This window comes from Gavialis gangeticus, unplaced genomic scaffold (genome assembly GCF_001723915.1).
Source record: "Gavialis gangeticus isolate Ggan-Ray unplaced genomic scaffold, GavGan_comp1, whole genome shotgun sequence".
NCBI lineage: Eukaryota > Metazoa > Chordata > Crocodylia > Gavialidae > Gavialis > Gavialis gangeticus.
In genome coordinates this window covers 17329371-17353047 of record NW_017729015.1, presented here as the reverse complement: position 1 = coordinate 17353047, position 23677 = coordinate 17329371, and the positions used below count along the sequence as shown (strand labels likewise).

At 43.0% G+C, this 23677-nt stretch overlaps 1 protein-coding gene across 1 annotated transcript; it reads right to left on the bottom strand.

Annotated features, from left to right (window-relative positions):
- Positions 1-1048: 1048 nt before the first annotated feature.
- Positions 1049-5459, bottom strand: SYF2 (SYF2 pre-mRNA splicing factor). The gene is made up of 7 exons (XM_019512441.1): positions 5358-5459; positions 4776-4886; positions 4037-4162; positions 3535-3652; positions 3305-3395; positions 2504-2599; positions 1049-1614 (listed from the first exon to the last, which is right to left on the bottom strand). The coding sequence occupies exons 1-7, from the start codon at positions 5442-5444 to the stop codon at positions 1449-1451; spliced, it is 795 nt and encodes a 264-aa protein (XP_019367986.1). The 5' UTR covers positions 5445-5459; the 3' UTR covers positions 1049-1448.
- Between the last annotated feature and the right edge of the window lie 18218 nt (positions 5460-23677).

Genomic DNA, 23677 nt, shown 5'->3' with positions numbered 1-23677 from the left:
GTATCAGGACCTGCTTGTAAACATAAGTGGCCAGTCCCAACCTACTGGACCCTACCCTCAGGCCCCAGTGTGTGCGTGGGGGGGCCCCACAAGGGAAAAGCTAATTTCCCAAGCCTTTCTCCTAAGCTTGTTTTGCAACCGTTTCATATGTTCCTGGGTCATGACTCCCAGGTTGAGCAATGCTGATGTAAATGAACATAATCAGACCTATTGTCACATGCATCTATCCCATTCAGAAACCTGGTAAAGTTTCTAGGGCTAGTTCTTCCATGCATACAGAACTGACTGAAGACAGTCCATCTGCTGTGATTATATCACCAGGCTGGCATCCCATATTAAAAACTTGTTCCTGTCAGAATCCTTGTTTTTAAAAGACAATTTAGAAAATACATTTTGTATCTAAATTCAGTAAATTGGGGTTCTAGCCATACTGTGATGGTCCAAGAAATAAGAGGAAAACAGGTAACCTTGCATCCCACAGCAGAAACCACCCACAGAAGTCTCTTGTGTTGCTTTTATGATTCAGGCATGGTTGCTTTTCGACAAGCTGCTTGGCTTCTTCCATACCCTTCCTTCCCTGTTTGTGGTTGAGTTAATAAGGTATGGAGCCTTTTTTAACTTGAGCAGGTGTGGGGGGGAATCAGTAGTTCTTTCGCTGATGTGTTTGTCTACAAAGCTTCATGTTAAATATAATCTCTTCTGGCTTTAAAGTCAGGATTCTCAAATTCCAGTGTCTCACATTACCAGGTGTATAGAACATATTGGCTGGATGGGGAGGTAAGTATGCTCTGCAGCACAGGGCTGATACAGTCTAGTTAGGCAAGATAGAGAAGGTGCAGCTGATTAGAGGAGCAATTTACTTCTGTTACCATAAATACAGAATTGTTCAGCTCTTTCACAAAACGACAGGTATATGCCCTACAAAGACTTATTTCCTTGACTGAGGTATGGCTTAAAAACATCAGTGTGCCGGAACACAGAAAACCTGAGTTATTTTAGCAACATCTAATTGTGCTAAACTTAAGCTCAAGGGATCCTTCACACTTACTAATACAGAGGGTGGTGCTCTCTTTTATCAATAATGCAGATAAGCTTAGTTCTCTTAAAATGCCATAGTAGCTTCAGAATCTAAACATGAAATATGTTGTTTCATATTATGAAATACGTTTTTTCACTTTTGTCAACTTAATAAAACTCAAAACTTAGCTACCTTAGGAACAGCAAGCTATGAATAGTTAAGTTTTCCTGTCCTTCAAGCACTTTTTTAGACAATAAACTTGTGATAGGAATGAAAACACTGTCATTTATTAATATTAAAGTCTACGTCAATATTAAGAGTCTATAGTTATTCTACTGGCATTTTATCATACAGTTTAACCATCTCAGTATAAGCCTAGTAGGCTGTGCACAATAACCTAATTACAGAAACACTATGTTGATTTAATAGTTCAGACGGCTGTTCCCCTCTCCAAGTTCTGTTTAATCTCTGCTGTGTATTTCCCATAGAACCTTTCTGCCTTCTTGTTGAACTTGGCATTTCTCTCATTAATGTAGTCAATATCTGCATCATCATTATAGGAACGTCGCCGACTGTATTTTTCACGTTTTACAATTCTGTAAGACAAACATGAATACTGTAAGACCAATGCATAAAAAAATACAGTAAGTAGAAGAGATTAACAGGAGCAATACCCCAACAATACTAAAATTATGAGGAAGCTGCAACACTATAGCATCTCAGGGTAACTGATTCCTTGGTTTTCTCCTATTGGAAACAGCAGGGCTGCATATTTCTTACTCCTGTAACTGCAGCTTTTTTTTTTGGAGTCCAGCTTTACAGGCTGCTGCCTTTTTCTGTACAGCATTCAGAAATCCCAGAACAAGTCCCCGAACATCCTGTTGTTCAACTTTTATATCCACAAAGTTGTGCATGCACACAATCAAGTTGGAAGAAATAAAAAAAAGCCTAAACACTATTTAAAAAGGAATGGAAGAGGTGGCAGCTTCCGTCAATCTTGAATCCACACAAATGGATAATAGAACTCTGATCACAGTTGAGCAAAATGGCACTCTATTTTGGATGACTTATTCACATGAGTACAAAAAGTTGTTATAATATTTGTATAAACAGGTAGTTGTGCTGCTCTTCGCTGGTGGGCATTGTGAGAGGGAGATTTCAGAGAAGAGACTATTATTTGGTTCCTGTCCAGCAACTGCACTGTCCATTATAACAGTGCTCAACTCACATTTGCTTGCACAAATAATATTATATGTCAACATCTTTTTATTTTTATACAAAACATGATTGTGGGACAAAGGCAAGACCATCAAGACTTTCCATTATTGACATTTTTTAAAACATGTTTGAGGTTGAATTATTAGGTATGGTCCCTGAGGTAGACTTTGACAGACACCACACTTTTTATGCGCTACAACAAAAAGCACTGTGTTTTATAATGGCATCCATTTTTAGATGATTAGGACCATCTTCTTAGTTACTTACTGTTTTTCAAGATCAGCAACCATCCTATCAACCCCTTCATTAGATGGCACGTGAGTTCCATGAAGAAGACTGTTTGATGTCGGATAGAATTCTTCTCTGCCGAGTGATAGAGAAATTAGCAATATTTTACAATAAATAATAAGACAGAGGGAAAAGATAGGTGGTTAGAAGTGAGACATTTCATTACTGAAAAACATCCAACAGTGGACAAAGTGTGAGAGTGTAGGAATCCAAACAGAACATCAGATAAGAGTTTTTTATTTTTTTATATATAGGTTTAAGGCATGAAGAAACGAGATTTAGAGCAATAAGCACTGCCTTTGTTCATTTTGTATATTCCAATAATCAATCTAGAATTTTAGCTGTGGATCTAAAACTTAAAATATTTTTTAAACCACTATAAAATCCAGAAAGTTACTCACTTCAGGAGACTAAATGATTTAGTGATACGTTTATAAACACAATCTAATTGAGCAATACTGCATCAAACTTCAGTAACTGTGATACTTGAATAGGCAAATAAATTCAAACACATAAGCCACTTCTTTAACAACTTGTCTCAAAATGGAATGAGAATAGTGACAGTTCTATAGTAGCATCCAGGAGATAACTGTCCTCGGACTATGACAAATCCACTTGTACTGCACTGTGCATAAGAATAAAAGAGATTAAATACATTTGGAATTATATGAATCAAAGAAAAATTTTAACCATCAGATACACTAGTTTGCCAAAATAATTATTTCAGGTAATCTTACTTTAAAAAAATAATTAGTATGAGGCTGTCAAAGTTAAACTCACGTATCTTTCTTTTGCTTTTCATATTGTTCCATGTCTGGTTTGATCTGCTTGGTTAACCTCTGATATTGGCGCAATTGGGCAGCTGCATAATCTACAAAATGAAAGATTGCAATGAACACAAAAGCTTTATCATATGGTACAAGTTTCAGTTGAAGCATATGAACACATTTTAAATAACTGTTTCCCCACACCCTACTGGGAGATGAGGGAAAAGTGACTAAAATTCTTACCTGAAAATCCTAGATCTGGATTTTTTCTCTTCTTTTTTCTTTCCCATCTTTCAGCATCCTCAGCACTGATTTCCAACAATTTCACTCGCTCATAATCTTCTCCTTTTGCAGCACATTCCTAATAGAATATAAGCCACTCGTTAAAGTTCAACACAACAAAAGGGCAGACAAGGAACAAGCTTAGTAGATTAGGTAGATTTTAGTAGTTTTATATACATTGTTTGGTATTGCAGATAGGAGTTTTTGGTGAGCGTGTCAGTTTAATGCATGCATGTGTATTTTGGGGTGTAAACACATATCAGAAGTGCTCTGGATCTAGATCCTTCTGTTAGGACAGTTAAATTCTGGATAAGACTTGTGCACATACACACGCAATGAAATGCACTGTGAGTAGTTGTGTTATAGTCAGACTAATTGCTGAACATAAGGTTAAATCATTACAGGACAGAGCCCCCAAGAAAGAAAACTTATGGTTTCAGTCAACATTTATATCTGTTTATACCTTTTTCTTTTCCTCCACCTTCAGTTCCCATTCCAATCGAGCCTTTTTTGCTTCCCAGTTTGGTGGCAACTTGAGTCTCTTGTCTTCTTCTACAACTTCCTGGTGGTTTAGCTTGCGAGCTTCATTCTAGGGGAAAAACAACCAGTGTCTCACTCAACTGAAGCGAAATGGTAATACAAAAGTACAAAAGTAAGGAAGGACAAGACATGATTTCATCCTTTGCAAGGGCAGCTCATGTCACCCATTGAGGAACCCATCAATCAAATACTATACGTAATTCAGCCTTTTAGTTAAAAATCATTTAAATATTGACCATTTCTATTCCCTCCAGAGGAATGTAAAGGCCCCTCCCCCCAACAAATTTAGAAAAGCAAAAACTGATGGTCAGTGTTTCACTCCTTTTGAGAGGAGCAGCAAGAATATTTGTTAAAAGCATTTGATGACCTACTAAGGTCCCTTCTGACCCAAAGATCTATGAAATCCACTGTGATGAAGGAAGAACTTAGTCTGGCCCTGAGAAATACTTGCCTGTTAGCTCTCTTACCTGACTGCCAGATCTGCTTGTGGAATTATGTTACAGGGATCAAGATGTTCTCTCCCCCCAGTTTTCGGTTAGACTTTTAAGGACAGGCTATGTATCTTTTGCTTGGAAGGTCTCCTCAGGGACTGCCTCTAGGCAGAAGCCCCTGTTTTAAGTCTATAAACAGTAGAAGAGCCCGTGCTGCTCGGCAGATCTTACCCTCTTCATATGGAGCTCCCGGAACTTCCTCAGCCTCGCCTCCCTCTTCTGGGCCACCAGCTCCTCCTCCGCCGTGGGGACCAGCTCCTCGTCGGAGCTGCCAGAGGAAACCTGGAATATCATATGGGGCTTTCAATCATAGAGAAGCAGAGCTAGAGGGGCCCTCCAGAAGTCAACCCCTGGCCTGAGGCAGGATCAGCCCTCTCCAAACCATCCCATCCCACTCAGCCTCTAAACTCTCCACAAGATGACTGTCAACCCTCGCACAACAGACACATCCCACCCCAACCTGCTGCTGGGAAAGCCAGGCAGCTGCAGGAGCTGACAGCCTCCTGTTACGGAAATTAACATGTACTCAAGAGACTCCCCCCACCGCCCCGCATGCGGTTCAGGCCAGACCCTCCAGCCAGGACCCGCCAACTCGGGTGTTGCCAGGCAGATCGCCGCCCCAGCCTCTGGGGCAGATTTAAGCCACCCCAACATGGAGCAGAAGGGGGGGAGGCAACCAGCCAAGCCCCAAAACCTGGGACAGCCCCAGAGCAGAGCCCGGACACGGTCCCCCCCCCTCCCGGGGAGCCTCACCCCTCCGTACGGCTCCGCCAACGCCGCCATGTTCGACACAAACACAACCACTTCCGGCTTCCTTCCGCACGGCGGAAGTGACGTCATCACGGGCACGCCCCGGAAGGGAGTGTTGCTCTCCTAAGCTCCTCCTTGCGGGTGGGAAGAGCCTCTGCATCGGCGCCTGAGGGGAGGGGGGCATGAAGATGGAGGGTAAAGAAGGGAGAGGCGGGTGTGGGAAAGGAGAAGAGGGAGTGGTATAGCAGGTACACTAGGGTTCAGGGGAAGGAGCCTGAGGAGAGCCCAGCAGCTTCCTCCACATGCTGTCGCCTCAGGGGCCTCCCAGATGAGGCCCCCACTCCTGTCCTGCGCTGCTGCCCCCGAATAGGCCCAGCTCTGGGAGCTTTTGCTCCAGCTGCACCAGTAGAGACAACGCATGACTGATGTGGCCTGCAGCTCTTGAGACGCATTGTCTTGTGGCCGGGGTTGCCTTGCTGGGACGGTGGCGGATGCTTCAGTAGTGTCAGAGCGATGTTGCTGGTACTCCGCCACTAAGTGGGACTAGCCTCCTCATTGGGCTTTCGCCAGGATGGAAAAAGCCAGTGGGGCAACCTGATGAAAGATTGCCACTAAAATCAACCCTCCCCAGTTCTACTCTGAACCGTCAGCACTCATTTTGCACTGGTGCTGGGGATTCTTCCGTCTTTATGGCTGTCGGCCTGGTTCTCGGAAGAGAGTTTACGTCCAATAGCTTTTAGGGCTGTCAGGGAACCCATCAGCCAGCTTTTCACGGGCAGCCGTCTACTAGGTATTGACTCATCATAGTTCTGGAAACTTGTCTGCCGGGGCCTGTTGAGCAGAACGGATTCTTAAGGGGTACCTTGTACATTTAGATAGGCAGAATCAAGAGTCAGTGCTTGGGAAATGATGCATTCATTTAGCTTAATGAACATGCGGATGCAACTGAAGTAATGGAAATCTTCAGTCATTCCAGTTTTCTAGCTTAATGGATCCCAGGCGTTAGTGAGCAAAGGATCAAGTCATTAGCAAGGAGCAAAGCAAGATCCTTTTCTAAGGATGAACTTTAACACTTCTGAATAGTATTTGCTGAATGTCTTGGATGGCCCAATCTTCCTTGTATTTGTGGATGAGGTAGTGCGAGCTCATCTTGCCCTGCCTCACACCAGCTATGAAGACATCACATCTAAAGGCAAAAGAGTTGTATAGTCAGTGCATAGTCTTCTTTACTGAGAATGCCAAAGACACCAATTAGTGCTCATAATGAGGGCATAATTAGCCACCTGAACAGGATTTGAACCTGCAGTCTTAAGGTGAAAGATCATTCTGAACACTACCTGGACCGTCTGAGCCTCAGAGGCATGCAGTACTTGAAAATGCTTTACATTGTCCAACTTGACATCTAAGTATCCATAACAGCTGTAGGGCCAGATCACCAAGTGGTAGTGCATTGATTTACATCATATAATCTTCTCTCTCACAACTGCAAAACACTTTGCTTGCGATGAGTAATCAGTAACCTAGAGAATTGTGTGTACTGTGCAGATTCGTAGATAAAGATAAAAACAACCAGCATAAAGTAAGAAAGAGAAATTGGAAACCCAGATACTAGTGTGATGGATATTGTTAAGGAAACCTTGATAAATAACCTCTATTACAAAAAAGTCTAGTATTTATAGCAATGGTTCCAAATTGCTTTCATTACTATAATACTTACAGGGTGCATCTACACAAGACATTTGTTGCAGAGCTGGCTAATTAGCTCTCAGTAAACGTTTCAGTGTCTACACATCCACCCCTATTAGGGCACAGGAAACTAATAAACTCCGTAGCAGGGTAGTACTTGTAAATACAAGTACTATTCTGCTGCAGAGTTTTTTTCATGCACAGCAGCACATGTGTAGGCACTGACCTGGCTAGCTAGAGCACAGGGTGCTTCAGTATGGGGGCTGCCTGCCAGCTGCCCCACATTGGAGCACCCTCCTGCCCCAGCCAGCCCCTCCACAGCACATTGAGCCCAGCTGGGGCAGCCCTGGGCTGGGAGGCTGACCCCTGGGGCCACCTGTGAGCCAGGGCCACTCAGATAGGGCTCCATGTGCTGTAAATGAATAAACTTCAGAGCTGATTCCTCCAGAGTTTTTGCTTCCTCCCAGGCACACATTCAAATGGTGTGCCTGGGAGCAAAAACTCTGGAGCAATCAGCTCTGGAGTTTATTGTTCACTAATTGCATGTACAGATGTGCCCACAGAGGCGCTACATGCTACTGTGAACTGTACTGCTTGTTTCAGTCCATAGAACATCATTTTTAGAATGTGGGGAGGGAGGTTTATTTACAGAAATACAGTGGAAAGACCTAGTGAAGCAACAGGAAGATAAAGTTGAGGTCTTCTTGAGAGCAAAGAAAGATCCTTTACCTTCTTGCTGGTTTCAATGACATTGCTAATGTTTAAGAATTGTTTTAGGCCCCTCTAGTGGAAGTTAGAGGGAAGAGGTGATTTTTGGGTTCATGACAAGGAAAAGAGATAAAAACTCATTACATCCTTTAATGCTCCATCATTCTGGAAATGTTTGGCTAATCTTCCACGAATGGCAGTATTTTAACTTTTAACATAAAGCCCCTGGAGATTGCTGACCAGGCAAAGGTTCTGCTTCATCTATAGGAAGGAAGTCCATGGTTCTGACTCTCATCCAACCCCAAAGCTGTGTGTACAAAAAACTGTTCAGAACTACACTGCTCCCCCAAATACCTTTGCCTTTCCAAGAAAGAGAAGTAGCCCAGCAGAAACCATCCTCAGGGCATGCTTTGCAGTTAATCACATACGGGCTTCAAGCTAGAAGAGACAATTCATATGTCCTTGCCCCTTCTTTTAGATTGCCTGTTCCAAGATGCTGGGAAGGAATGCTAATCTAATATGAAGAGGCCATCACACCTATTCCAGAATTTACAAAGAGCTAAGAACAACACCATCCAGAATACACAAATATCCCAGAAGGAGATATCAGGTGCATACATCTCACAGAGAACCTGCAATGACAGCCCAAGAGTATGTCTGCACTGCAGCATGATTTATGCATACCTGAGTTAATTTTAAATTGCCTAAATTACTCAGTACTTTGTTGCCATTGTAGACTGCTACGTATACCTGTGCTAGCTTGTTTAAAGCTAGCTGAGGTATCTCTACACTGAGCTACATGTGGCAGTGTGGGCTTGTCCAACATGTCCAACCCAGCATTCAGGAACACCCTAACATTAACAAACTGTGCAACCCAGAAGGGAAACACTTAAGAAGGAGATAAGTTTCTGTTTGAAATATGTCAGGGTGACACAAAAAGCTATTCGCAGCAGCATCCTCTCCTTGGAGATCAGCCACACAGGCCCTTGTGATTAGTGTTATGCTGAGACTTTTCTCTCCATTGCATCCAGGGCAGTTATGCACTTATTCAAACTTGATTAGGTTTCTAATTCACTTCTGGGTTCTTAGGTATTGCTTCAGTCACAGCAGGAAGAGTTTAAAATGCATTTGAATAATACTTAGTTTATGTATACTGCTTTACAAACAGTCCATTAAACCCTTAATACAGCACCCTCCCTCCATGAAAGAAAAAAGCAATAGAATTTATTATCCCTAAGGACAGTCATGGGGGAAAGTGTCAGTTTTGCAAAGGTATTTAAGTACATAAGGATGCAATAAACTCCTCAAAAGACTTATAGAATTGCTTAACTCCCATTAACTCCAATGAGATGGCAATGGGACTAGCAAGGCACCTAAACACCTTTAAAAAGTTGAGTCAAAGCTCACCCAACAAATTAATCACAGAGCTATTACTCAATCGCTACACCCTACTGTAGTCTCTGTTAAATAAGCTGCGATGAGCTCTTGTGCTGTGAGTCTGATGTGCTGTGTGTGTTATTAGACACACACATGTAACCTGGATAGTGCCAGAAAATTACTCCAACTACTCCATCACTTTCTGGAGCAAGCACAAAAACCCTTTTGCAAGTGAGTGAGTGTGTCCATAGACAGGGCTGACCACAGATGTTTCCTACAGGTGATTCCTGTTTGAGGTGGAAAACATTGGACATGGTGCAATCACAGAGGAACTTCTCTCCTAGGTGACCACCAAGACTTGCTCCTTTTTAAGGTAAGGAACATAAAACAATGGGTGGGTAGAGAGGCTGGGCCTTCTGAAAAAGTTGTTGCACTTGCTTCAGTGTTCTGGTGATTAGAAATACATGCCAAGATGAAGCTGCAGCTTGTGTGAATCATCAGTGCTCTCAGTTGGCTTTGGTGGGCATTCCTATATACAGTTCCAGTTTTGTTCCATTATCAAGTCTAGCTTGAGATAACATGATTAGACTCTTTTGAACACTTCTAGTATATAGGAGGGTTGGTGGGATTTGGGCCCCTTTCTGGCTAAAGCCAGAATATGCTGTGTATGGTAATCACACCTTCCATATAAACCGGATGCAGCTTAGTAAGTGCCTTAAGAGCCTTTGAAGATGTGTCAATTAACTGGAAAATACAGAGTGTATCTTTGCTTCAGGGTTAAGCAGGTGATGGGCACTAAGCTGTGAGCACCCCCACTGCAAAACTTACTTGAACTATTGTGTCCTTACAGTTTGTACACTTAGCTAGGTATGCCAGGTGGTTTACTCCATAGTCCTTTGTGCTGGCGTGTTCTAGGATCCTTTTGTAGTGCCTTGTGGAAAGACTTGTGTCTCCTTAGGGGGAATTGTGGGAACACACTGGGGTATTTAATACTTGAGTACTTAGCTTGTTCTGTTCCTGAAAAGTCAGTATTTCCAGACTAAGCATGAGTTAGACTGCTTTAATTTAGATAGGTAAGCTAGTCCAAATTTAAAGCACTTCCAAGCCCAATAAAAGTTCTTCCCATGTAGATATGGCAGAAGAGGGGCTAAAACCTAGGTTGAATGCCCATGTTAACACTTCAGTGAAGATGTATCAGATGTATATGTTAATTAAGCCTCCCAGTACTCCATAGTGCATCTCCTTTAGCTGTCTCATAGAAACCACATCTGATTCTGTCCACCAGTAGGCAGTGGTGACATATTCACATTTGCCAGTTCCTTCTTTTTTTTTCCTTTTTCATACCTTTCTCTTATCACATCTAATACAGGGATTCTGATCTTTGTTGTAAACTCCTAGCTTACTAAAATTTAAAAACCCACACCATATGATATGTCATTGCAAATTCTTAACAGAACAGAACCCAAGTTATCCAAAGAGCTTGGGATCACTGTTAATCATAACAAGGCAGCCACAGTCTTTCCCCACCCTGGTGATTGCACAAGGGGAGGCACGGTTCTTAAGGGCACAGATAGCTCTGTAGGTGCAAATACCAATACTTCTACTGTGCTGCATATGCTCCAGATGTTGCACTTGTGTCTGGAGCCAAAAGTGGCATACTGTGTTCTGAAGACGGGATTATTACACAACAAATCACATTTTTTAAAGTCTGCTGCTTGCCTGGAAAATAAATAGGGCATGGGAACTGAAGATGCTGTGTCTTTGGTACTGCCCTGGGGAACCTGGGGAGAGGATATATTTGCTTCTGGAATTGTTCAAGGTTTCTAAACTAGTCCAAGTGTGTTCTATCCTTAGAATAAATGGAATAATAGAAAGCCTGGGGGAGTCTATCCTTCTAAGCAAGGTGCATTTTAGAAGGGCATACACATACCACTCTCAACAAGACGTGCTGGGATTATCAGTGTAATGCACCATTGCTACATCTCCAGTCCAGTCCATACTTAACTATGAAGAACTGAAGTGGATCAGGCTGTGGTGTATGGAGTAGGGAACAAAAGCTATGTAACGTCTTCTAAGTTATTAGATACTGTTTAATAACATTATTCAGGACTCATTGACTTTAGCAAGAAACATTATTTCATAGGGCAGTTAAAGAATATTTAACCATTTGGGCAAGGCTGTGTATGAGCTGATTAGCCTGAAGGTTTCCTGGCTCAGACACCAAAGTATTATGTTTTTGCATTAGTGTATTGAGCACCATTGCAGGGGAGGGGACCTGATCAGATCTGTCAAACTAACTGGCTGTCAGCTGCATCACATCTAGGGATCAAATTTAAAATGCTAGCTTATAAAATAATGCCATTCCTTTAATTATGATGCCTGTCATTTCTGTTTTCCAGGCACAAAGTCATTAATACCAGTAACTTGCATGAATATGCTGTCTTTGGTTCCAAAAGGTCCTCAAGTACTTTGCGAGTTGGGTAAACATAGGGGTCTTACAACTCAACTACAAAAATACAGCCACCGTAGGGGTTAAACATGGTCAATGTTGTATGTACTACCTTAAAAGAATCCCTCACCAAATTCCCACATCCCCAGGCCCTTTGAATTTATGATACTTTCCACAAGGATCCCAAGTCTGAGGAATCTAGATAGAAATGAGATTATTTATTTACAAAAACTGCCGTTTGTTCTTTAGTTTTCAAAGAATTGCCAAACAGTTGCATTTGCTCATTATTGTTTCATGTAATAAGAAGTAAGGATTGAATCATTATAGAAAAAGAATAGCCAGGGCTATGTTAAGAAGATCACATCAACCACACAAGTAAACCAGGAAAAAGATTTAAAAAATGCTATCCATTCAAACCCAAACAAAAATAGTTGGTTATGAGAATTACTGGCCCATCATCAGAACCAGGTTTCATTGACCAATCAGTCAACAGGACAAAACTTTCTTAAACAGAAGCTTCTGGGGGCTGATTGACCCTTTTAACATGCGCCAATGTTTCACATTTCTGATCTGAATTACGCACAAGAAGAAAGATACCGATGATAGATCCATGTGAGATGGAAGTGGTATGATTTTTGTGGTTGGAACACAAATCCAAAGCCAGGAGAATAGGTTCTATTGCTGACTCTTGCTGTGAAAATTTGGCCAAGATGCTGACTTTCTGTGCGTGTCAGTTTTCCCAGTTGTAAACTGAGATGAATAGTTGCCACAACATAGGATGTTCTGAAGCGAGTTAATTTTTATCACACTTTTTGAGATGCTAGGATGAAACATGCTTGGTACTGCAGTGTAAATTTGGATCTACATTTTTCAATGTTCTTTTTAATGAACACCAGCTGACAGCAGGGATTTTGACATCAATTGAAAACATATTTCCACCCCTGCAATCTGTTTCTTGATGATGTAGGTGCATTTTGCAAGTCCTGTTTCAAAAAGAGAATGTTGATATACCTTCCTGGGAGTCAGGAAAATAGGTCTACCTTCTTGGGCACATGCCTGGAATGAATGATTCAACAATGGGGACACCTGCTCACTTTCATGCAGCTGGTGTGATCTCCAGATCTGAGAAGAATTTTCCCCCTGGTAGAGAGGAAAAGACCTCAACTGTTGTATTTCTTCTCCGCTGCTTCTGGACTATCCAGCAACAGTTGGTATGAGCTGATCCCATGCCCTAGTTCTCCTGTGACTGCTGGGGAGGAAGCACCAGAAGATACTGCTGTTCCTTATTTCCTATTTTGTGTTTCTCCTCTAAAAATATGCTTGCATCCAATTCACTTTCCCAGTGAGTGACAATCTGCATGAATCAGATCATTTGGGATTTCTAAAATTCAGGGTAGTGACACAGCTAATGTATTGCATAATATATTTTATCTAGCCAATAGATGGCAGTATGTATCCAGAGTCCCCTCACTCCAGTTTGCCTGCCTCTATTCAAGAGCATGGATCTGAGAGTAAAAATGAAGATTTAATCTTAGTCAACAGCTTTCCCTTCATTAGAAATGTAAAGACACACTTGAACTGAGGCAAATACAAAATGGTTACAGGTGTCTACAGAGTAAATGTCTGTCTCTCCAGTGGCCAGTTCAAGTAGAGAGGTCTCATCCCCCCCATCCCCCCCAGCTGTATGTCTCAGTACTGTACAATGGGTTGGCACAATCTTCTTAAGTGGATACCACACAGGGAAGTTGAAGGATGTACAACTACCGTTTGATCCATTTGTATAGAGAACTGTTTTATTTGGATCCAACAAACCAGAATTCTGGTCCAGCTCTCCAGGTGTGGATGTTTCTCACCAAGTAACTATATCTTTTGTCTGCAGTGTGTGGGTTTTCCACAATAACCTTTTGTTGTCATCATCCTTACTGTATTTTCTGATTTTAACTGAGTTCTGGATTACAATAAGTTATTGTTATGGAGGCACAGCCATAGGCTGGAAAACAGTAGCTGTCACTCTTGAGTACCCTGGAGTCAGTGTTCTGCGTATGTGGTTTGGACTTTGCATTCTTAAGTCCTTATGCCAAGGAAAAGGGAGATGAAAAGCTGTGACTCCCTTTTTTATCTTTGAAAACTGATCTGAAAACACATTCTTTATCTTGGAGTCATCTACAAAGCAACCTGAAAATTCTCTATTATCCCCATTATCCCTGAAGAACAAATCATTGAAGGCCTAAATTTGGTACAAAGTTTAACAAACACTGTTTATCAAACTGCTTTTTCAAGCCATTTGCATAGGTTGCAGGAACTTTCTTTAACCTGGCAAACTGTGCTGTCCCTATGCAATTTATTTTATTTCCTAGGGGTATTCCTTAAGGATTCATGGTGCAAACCCTGCATTGGAATTATAAATCAAATACTCCAAAATCTTTCCAGTTTATAATAACCACCCATACCAGAATTGTCATGTACTCAGATTATTGTGCAGTGTTGCTATATCTGAAGAGTGGTTACATTTCAGTGATAGTTAAAGCGATACTCATGTCCCTTGGATGCCATGCAAAATGCTTATCAAAGCTTGTTGAAGGCAGGAGGGGAGGGGAAACACAGCATTGATTTTAATGGATCTCGCATCAGGCCCAAATCTGCCATTGGGTTTAAATAGATACATATGTGTAAAATGGTTTGACATCTCCATAAACCTTCCTCCAAGCCCTGGCATATCTTACTACTCCTGTGATACTCTAAAACATTAGGTACCTCTGTCCTCCTGCTCTTGCAACACATACAGGATGGAGATGGCAACACTTCTGTTTCTGTTTTTGTTCCTTTTCTGTTCACCAAGCCTCTGTCTGACATGAGTAAATGTGACCAAGTGCTAGGAAGAGATTGTCGTGCACAAAAGATTGGAGGCAGCCTGGCCTCCTGCTTTGAGGAGGAGACTGAATCTGCAGCCAGGGGTAGGAACTCGGCTGTTCTGACATGCCATTATTATATTATATCTGTTTCACTCTGCCACTGACTTACTGGATAATTCACTTCATCTATTTGTAGCAATAATTCTCTGTCTCTACCTGGAAAGTCCTTCCCGGTCCTTGGATTAAAGTTGCTATATGCTAAAAAAGCAGCAGGTTGTCATTCGATTAAACCAACCTTAAAAAAAGAAGTCTTAAGACTTATTTTTTCTGAACAACATGTCACATTTAGGCAAGGAGAATGGCTGCAGCCAGTTTCCAGATGTCAAGGGGCCGGAACCATTAGAAATGGATGGATTGGTAACCTTAGGTTGTTTTTCCTCACCGGGTGGGCTATAACCCCCTGGAGAGGTGTCTTGAAAGGCTGTGCTGGGGGCCATGAGGTGTTGACAATTTTATTGCAGTTTTAGAGCAAAGAAAATAAAATGTCTAGAGTAGCTGTGGAACAGCCATAACCTTCCATGTTTGTGAGATCAAATGTAAGAGTTGTCATAGTAGCTGAATTTATACAGGCTTAGCAATGGTACATGCTGGTGTAAGAAGCTTGAGAACATTTTTGACTTTGAATAAGGAGTTGTCAACCTGAAAAGGTTGAGAAACACTGACCTAAGATCTACTTTTTTTTAACTGACCTCGTCAGTTTTGGCTTGTGAATTTCCAGCAGAGGGAAATACAGTATAAGTGATGAGGGTTTGTGGAAATGGCAGGCAGCCCTGGCAAATTCACGTTATCTCTAACTTCACTTTATTCAGCTGCCAAATCCTGATGCATGCTGAGTGATTAAAAATATCAAATGGTCCTCAAGTTTCAGTGTTCCTCAGGCATGGTCCTGAGAGTCTGGCAAAACCAGCACTGTAATACAGATCAGATTTGGGCAGAAAAGGGAAGATGTGTTTGTTTTACATAGTTCTGTTTACAGCAGCCCAAGAAAAGGGATTTGCCCAGAAGTGGTTTGAGACACTTTATAGGGTCTCACCTTGCACCTGTCTCCTCCTGCCTTCCCCTGGGTTGGCTGGGAAATAAAGAGTGTGTATCTACTCAGAACAAGGTAATTAAGTTGTCCAGTAGTGGCCTGTGGTTTTACTGCAATAGTGTGTGATCTTTGGAGGAGCTACTGGTGAAACCCCAAGGAACCATGGTCTCGTTCTGATATCCTCTGGTACAAATCATGGGGGACTCTGGGAAGTTATATGGTGTCAAATGAGTGTTAACTAAAGTACACATGTTGGTTCTAATGTAGAAACCACCTTCCCCTGAAATGGACAGAAAATATACTAGAATTTCCTTCTTCTGTCACCCACAGGATGTAGGACTGTCCTCACGTGGATTAGCCCGAGTCCATACAGATCTGCTATCGCTGTAATTTACAGTCAGCTTATTTTTAGAGACCCCCCCCCCAATGTTTTATTTCTCAGTCACACAGAATTAGCACTGCTTGCTTGGGTTTTAGCCTACTCCATTGTCTTTTTCGGTTATGCCTCCCTGAAGTGCATAAATGAAAAATGCCAGTTACATCTTGCGTAGTGGAAGGGAGCTTGGAGGAACTGACTCATCTCAGCTATATTTATTTGTCCTTTTAAAGGGGAAGACTGGTGGTGTGAGGAGGGGTGAGAGCAGCATTGGTTATCTCACATCCAGTACGGGAAATACTCTATACTCTGTTTTTATCAGGTGTCGAACATGTGCTGAGCCTTGTACACTTGTTTAAGAAGTCATGGGCCAGTTTGCTATGTCAGAGTCTCAGATTAACTCAGTCTAACTGGGCAGTGGGTAAAGTTAAAAGGCCAGTGAGGCAATGGGACTGGTTTGTACAGCTAATTGGAAAAGCAGTAACGATTCTATAGCGTTAGAGGACCTCATAGCTGCATGATCTTTGTGATTTATGTTGGCAATAGAATTCAAAACTTTCTGTTCCAACTTCACTGGTATTGACTAATTGAGCCTCCATTTACAGGAGCAGTAGCATGATATATATGTACCCTTTGCAGGCTGCAGCTGTTGCAAGGCAGCACAGTCCCATGGCACAGTCCCATGGTTGTGAGCAGAGCTGTCACTCCACCTAGTACCTCCCTCCTGCCCACAAGGCCTGCAATAATTAAGGCACTGTCCTGGGAGGTAGGTGATGGGATCTGACTTCCCTGAGTAGTAAGAATACTGACTTCCTGTTTCCACAGCTTGGGCAAGTGCTGTAACCACTCTGTTCACACCTCATCTCAAATGTTTTTTGAAAGAATGGCTGGACCCCTGCTTGGTTTTTGAAAGGGGCCAGACTTCAGGAGCAGAATCCAGGCTGTGAATCCCAGGTGGAGGAAGGTCTGTATATCTTGGGGAAGGGAAAGTTTTAAAACACCCCCCTGCTCCCACCATGTCTAACTGGCTGGCTTGGGCAGCTTTCCACTTGCTGTGCTGACTGTAAACAAGTTTGTTTCTTAGGTACCTACCTAATTTTCCCCAGGCATCATATAAGTAAGTGGGGGACTAACTCAGGTCCACGGCTGCAGCTGGGCTATTGAGTCCTTTTGTGGATCTTGCTCTAAGACCACAACATGTGTCAAGTGTCTGAGATGGGAGGAGTACTTAGGACTGCCTGGCCCCAGACTGGTACTGAGACTGCTTCTCTTTCCCTGGTTATAACCACTTCTGCGGACAGGGTTTCAAATACAGCCCAAAGCCCTGCTCATCACACTGACATTACAGTGACTGGCATGTGAGATGATGTCTAGAAAGCATCTGATTTATATTTGGTCACAGTGAAACCAGAACTTTGACAGCAAGCAGGGGGCCATGTGTGTTAGATTCAAAGGTAGCCATAATGACTGAAAACGTTGTGTGAATGAATGCAGTTCACATGGGAGACTGGTGAGAGAGTGAGTCTGATTTGAGAGCAAAGAGCTTTTTATATGCTCTTGGTTAGCTCAGAAATGATCTTGGCTTGTGTTAAACTGTGCTGGTAATTAGTAGGTTTGGTTACGAGCCTTGGCTGGACAAAGGAAAAAATATCCTACTGCATTTCCCCAAACTCTGCCTATCATTTAGTACAAGTCAGAGATGCTGTAGCAATGAGGTAACAATAAAGCAAGCAAGATTTTATATTACTTTGCAGATGCAGTTCTGAGAATGTAGCTAATACTAACAAAGAATGCTTCATATGCCATGATGCAGCCACTTCTCATGTGAAATACACAGCAGCGCTAGGGAACTGTTAAAGAAAGGAAGGCTAGGAAGTGGAGAGTTCTGCCAATTCAAACTGCAGGGGAGTTTCAGATAGAACAAAACCAAGGTTGAGTAAGGCATAGTTTCTCAACCTGTGATATGTGTACCCCTGGGGGTATGCGAGACACAGGCAGGGGGTACACAGGTATTCCAACACTCTCTCGCCCTCTTTTCCTCTCTCTCTCTCTCTCTCCCTCTTTTCTTCTCAAAACTATGGCAAACAATTTGGTGCAATTAAAAAAAATTAAATTCCCCAGTAATAATTTGGCCTTCAGCCCTCCTAGCTTTGGCCAGTATCACCTCTAGCCCAGGTATATACTTGAGTTGTGCACCCCTGGTATAAAAGGGGGCAACACTATCCACACCAAATCAGACATCTGTCATATCACGGCCTTATATACACAGCCGTTCTCCCAACATATGGCACACATTAGTCTGTAAATATAGAATTCCCTGGTAAATTGAATGTTGGGGTACTTATTAAAGTGTTCAGAAGTTAGGGGGTACTTGCTATTTAAAAGGTTGAGAACACTGGAGTTAGGCATCATAGATAATTGGACCTACACTTACTGAAAGAACCATAGGATAATGACCATGAATGACCAAGACAGAACTTCTAACAGCCTGGCACAGCATGAGGTGGCATGAGCACAGGTTTCATGCATGTCCCAGAAGATGGTGGGAACATTTTGTATTTCCTGCTCTTGCTTGTGGCATAGCATTCAACAGCTGCCACGTTCCATCCTGTTTTATGCTGAAAAGTGCTTTCTCAGCAGAAGCGCAGAATGATCCTCACAACAGGAAATGATGTATAGGACTGTCTGGAATAAGGCAGCTCTGTACCCTAAGCTCATTGTAGACTGTGGTTTCAGCCCCAGCCTTGTGGCTGTGTCTTCCTACTTAATTAACAAGGGGTCCTCCTATCCTTCTAGAGTGATGGCATGCCTCCTGCAGACACAGTGCTGTTAGCAGGTCCCTTTATACTTACCTGCACAGCAGGGCTACATCTGCTTAAGTGTGCATTTGTTGGGGGGGGGAGATTTGGTACTTTCTTTTGTTCCATGCTGCACAGTATTCTTTGCTGGGGAGGGGCTGGCGAGGTTAGCATTAGTGCTGAATTGAGATGCATAGGGCATTTCACCTCTCTGAGCTATTGTTTCAGGCTGGCTGCAAACTCAGAAAGATGCAACACTGTAATTATTATCACATGACTCCAGGAGTTGGGGTGCCTGGTATGGGTCTTAATCCAGCCTTACATGCCCTTCCTGTTCCCATTAGAGCCTCAGGACCTCTGTGCACAAGGCAGTGAATTCAGCGGCATCATGTAAAATTCCATTCAGAGAGGAGTAAATGCCTTCACAAGGGGCAGGGCTGGGAAACATCAAGTAGAGATGTTTCTCAGCCATCCTTAACAGAATGCTGTAGTGCCAGGGGTGACAGAACAATGGTGATGCCACTTATATTAAAGAAACAGGGCCCAATCTGCCCTTCCCCATTTGGTCCAACTCATCTAGAATCAAATTCAGATCTGCTGAAAGCAAGTGCAGCTCTTGGGAGCTAGAAGAATTTTTAGCTTACTGGAAGATGGTTGAGAATAATCAGACCACAGCATTGTATTTGCCTATTAAATATGCTTTATTCCTCTCATTGCTGTCATTAATCATAAAGAAAGTTTGAGTGGGAAAAAGTGAAGATTGGTATTTTTACAAGTAGGAGAAAATATTATTTTCTTTCGGTAATACCCTTCTAAATCATAACTATTGTTTGTGTCCTGTTGGGTTGCAATTATAATCTTTCAGATCAGACACATAATCATTGGGTTGGAGAGCAAAAAGTACCTGAGTAATGTGCTTAACAGAAATTAACCTGGTTAAGTTCTTACTCTATTGAAAATGAGAAAGTGCTGATGGTCAAAATCAATTCCTCCACAGCCAAATTACTCCAGGGCTGGCTTAGAATTTCAGTTAAATGGTCAGCCCCTCAAACAGTGATCCTAATTGTATTAAATTAGGCCCCTGATCATATAGTTCAAATGATGGTGAGGTGATGCTTTGTTTGAGCAATATGGAAAATGCATTCAACTGTCGCCTAGGGCACATTCGCAGAGGAAGTGGGCCAGAACTTCAACTGCTTATTCAAACATCCCTCTGTTTGGGGGGGAAACTGGATCAGAACCATCTCTCGTGTTCTACAAACTGAACACAGCCATATCGTTTTTGCACCAAAAAAAGGTTCTTTTTGAGGTCCTTAGGAGAGGGACCAGAGATCAGATTTGGATCTAAATTATGCTGCTGTAAATCCAGAGAAACTCCATTGTCACCAGTGGGTTTACTCTGGATTTACATCAGTATAAATAACATCAGAAACTGATATGACTTGGCCTTATTGTTCTGTTGCTTCCTGTAGTCTTTTACTGGTGTAACTCTCTTGAGTCCTACTTATGAACCCAAACCACATCTCTGGAAGTCAATGGAAAGGCACTCACTGATTGCACTGAGCATTGGACTGTGCCCCCACACCAGTCTGAGAGTCAGGCCCTGGGCGTCTATTATTTGTATCTGTACAGAGCTCTGTGCCAATGGCACCATTGAACTGAACAGTACCAATAAATAAAGAGTAACTCCTATCCCTGATTTGTCCTATTGCTACTTCTTTTGAACTTACTCTTTTGTAAGCAAAAAAGCATGGATCTGATCAAATTCTCCTTTTTTGAAGTCCCCCCAGCAGTCTCAGCCCCCCTTTCTGCTGATAAATTATGACTTTTTAAAGGTATTCTTGCAATTTCTCTTAGAGACTTCTTAAGTGGTTTGAGAGAAGGTTTATACTTTGCAGTACTTGTCAACTTCTGGCTGGTAAATTCTTCTCCTTTAAAAGCCGGAACCTCGCAGAGTTTCCTGAATAAGAGAGACTCAGTCATTAACTGTGAATTTAAAATGAAGCAGATTTACAGTATATATCACAGAAATATGTCGGTGCTAGACAGCAGTGGCTGACAGACCTGCAGCCCCCCTCCCCAGGAGCTGTGTGGAGAACAAAGGATTCCAGTCGTGGTGAAAGAGTGGGTGAGGGAGCTGGTCACTTCCAGCACTTGCATTTCTACAGGGACTAGGTCTGAGCACAGAGAGGAGGTGAAATAACTTCTTCAGCTTCTGTTCACACCTATAATTATTTTGATGCAACTCCATGTGAGGGCACTTACTTAGAGGACCCTGTTTCAGTTTAACTTAGACTGAGTTTTAGTTTTCTTGACTTAATTTAAATCCAGCTAGGAGGTACTTGATCTGAAATAAGAGGGGTAACATGCAGTCTGGCACTGAAATGAAGGATATTAAATGGCTAACCAATTAGCCAGTTACCTTGTAGGTAAGGTCTGAATCTTTTGCCTGAGTCTGGCTTTGGTTGACAGTCCTGTACCAGCATCACCAGTGAACACACCAAAGCCTAAGAGTATGCTGGCAGCATGCTGGGCACATGTCAAACAGCAACTACATTTTTTTTTTTCAGCATTTGGTGCACATGGGGTGGAAGGTGCATGTTTTCATGGCAGGACTCCGTAGCACAGTCAGAGAAGATATAGGCATGTCCCCGGGAATGTATTTACCTCCATGTCCCTCTCCCCAGCCTTATAAAAGCTGCAGGAATTATGGTGATACCTTAATGGGTTTGCTTCTGTTGTTGACACCAGTGTAATCAGGAGTAATTCTGTATAGTCCTGGCTGCTGGAATAACTCTTGGTTTGTACCAGTGAAAACCAGAGCAGAGTTAGGCCCACTTTCCCAACCAGTCTCCAACTGTGAGTACCCTATTTTAGGTACTTTAAGTCTGAGGTTGTAGGAGTGCTGAGTACCCACAACTCCAGTAGAAGCCATGGGAGGGCAGCAGGTCCCATGCCATAGGATATCAGTGGTCCTGGGTTCCCAGAAATGGAAGCACTGGGAACCAGTGACTAGGGCTGTGCGAAGCTTCAGTCCCTGATTTGATTTGGCAGAGATTCAGCCTCATTCGATGGCCAAATCTCTGAAACTGAATTGAAATCAGGAGACCCTTTAATCCCTCCAAACTGACTTGGAGAGATTTGGAAAGATTTGGAGATTCGGATATAGACGCAGCTTTAAATGATTTTTTCTACATACCTCTAGGTAGCAGCAGATCCTGAGTGCTGCAATGGGGGGCTCCCCAATGTGCTTGGCAGCAGACCTGGAAGTGGACCAGAGGCACTTCCGGGTCCGCTGGGGAGTGCACAGGGCGCCCCCCCTGTGCTCCCCCCAGCTCAGCAACTGGTGCCTCCTGGGTCTGTGGGGGGCACCCGGGGTTCCACTCGTGGCTGATCGCCGAGCCAGGGGGGCGCCCGCAGTACGCTCCCTAGTGGACCCGGAAGTGGACCAGAAGTACTTCCAGTGCACTTCTGGGTTTGCCGCGGAGCTTGTGGAGGAGCCCCCATGCTCCTGTGGGATGCTCCATGCACCCCAGCATTGCAGTGTTCATGAGCCACAGTGGTACCTTGAGGTATGTAAAAAAAACTTTTAAAGCTGTGTCTACGTCTGAATCACTGATTCTCCAAATTAGCATCAACTCTTCAGATTCGGATTTGGCCAAATTGAATAGGGGACAGTGATCTAAATCAACAAATCAAATCACTGTTCCTGATTCAAGCCGAATCCAAATCCAAATCAAATAGGGCCAGCTTTGCACCCCCCTACCAGTGACCATACCTGTGTAAATCACTGAGGTGCTCACATGGACTTTTCAAGTGGCCATTATTTCACCCTGAAAATCTTGCCACAAGGGAAGGAGGTAAGCTGTTATGCAAGTCTTATAGAAGGGAGGGAAAATGAAGCACAGAGTATGTCTACAGTGCAGTCAGAGGTGCGAATGCAGGGTATGGAGACTTATCCCAGCTGGCTTTGATGTAGCTAGGCTGGGTCTCAGTAGCAGTGCAGCTTCAGTAGCAGGAGATGTACAAGTCTGATGAAAACCCCACGTGTATAGGGCAACTCATCCTGGCTGTAGTCTGCATTGCTGCCTTGTCCCTGCTACCAGTATCTGGGCAAGCTGATTTAAAATAAGTTTCTGTATGCCTACACGGGCTGCAGTCGCACCTAATTATGATGTATATGTGCCTCCAGATTGGTAAGGATGGACATTTTTTCAGGAATGCTGAGCATACCTAGGCCCACTGACTTCCTCCAGAACTGCAGGTGCCTGGAAGCTCTGAAAGCCCATGATGAGGCATGGCAATATTTTTCCGAAGCACCTGAGTTCCACTTTCAGAAATCATTTATGTGCTTAGTACCATAAATCTCATCAGCTGTCAGATGTGTGAAGCCTGTGGGACTTTTGAAAATGGGTAAATTTTCAAGAGCATCTATGTTAGTGGAACTCTGGAGCCTGTGGATCCAGCCAGACACTCCCAACTAGATCAGTGAGACTCTTGCCTACCTAAGGATAAGAGGATATCACTGTGAAGGTGTCCTTGTGCTTAATGAATTGATCAAACTGGCACAAATCCTAGACCAAATAGGGCCACTGAAATATGACATTTTAAAATGGTTGAGTGTTAAATACTGTATAGCGAGAGACTTCAACACAGCATACAGATTTGTGATTCAGGTGTTGGGAGATGGACTGCGTGTCACCTAATATGTTTTTTCCACTTCAGACTTCTATAATCCTGGGCATTGACTGAGAACCGTGGTTCAGGAATGGTTCCTAATCCCAGTTTGTACACGAACACTAGGGCTGTGCGAAGCTTCGGGTGGTGATTCGATTCAGAGGAGGTTCGGCCCGATTTGGTGGCCAAATCTCTTGATCCAGATCAAATCAGGGGACCAATTAAAAGGTCCAAAGCAATTCAAAACTCTCTGAATCTCTGGAAAAGGCCCCATGACCCTGATCCTGGCCCCAGCCATCTGTCCTGCTCC

Coding starts and splice junctions, on each gene's coding strand:
- SYF2 (XM_019512441.1), bottom strand. CDS start 5,444: ATGACGTCACTTCCGCCGTGCGGAAGGAAGCCGGAAGTGGTTGTGTTT. Junction 4,887..5,357: donor TGGCGGAGCCGTACGGAGGG/GTGAGGCTCCCC, acceptor ATGATATTCCAG/GTTTCCTCTGGCAGCTCCGA. Junction 1,615..2,503: donor GTTGCTGATCTTGAAAAACA/GTAAGTAACTAA, acceptor TTTGTCTTACAG/AATTGTAAAACGTGAAAAAT.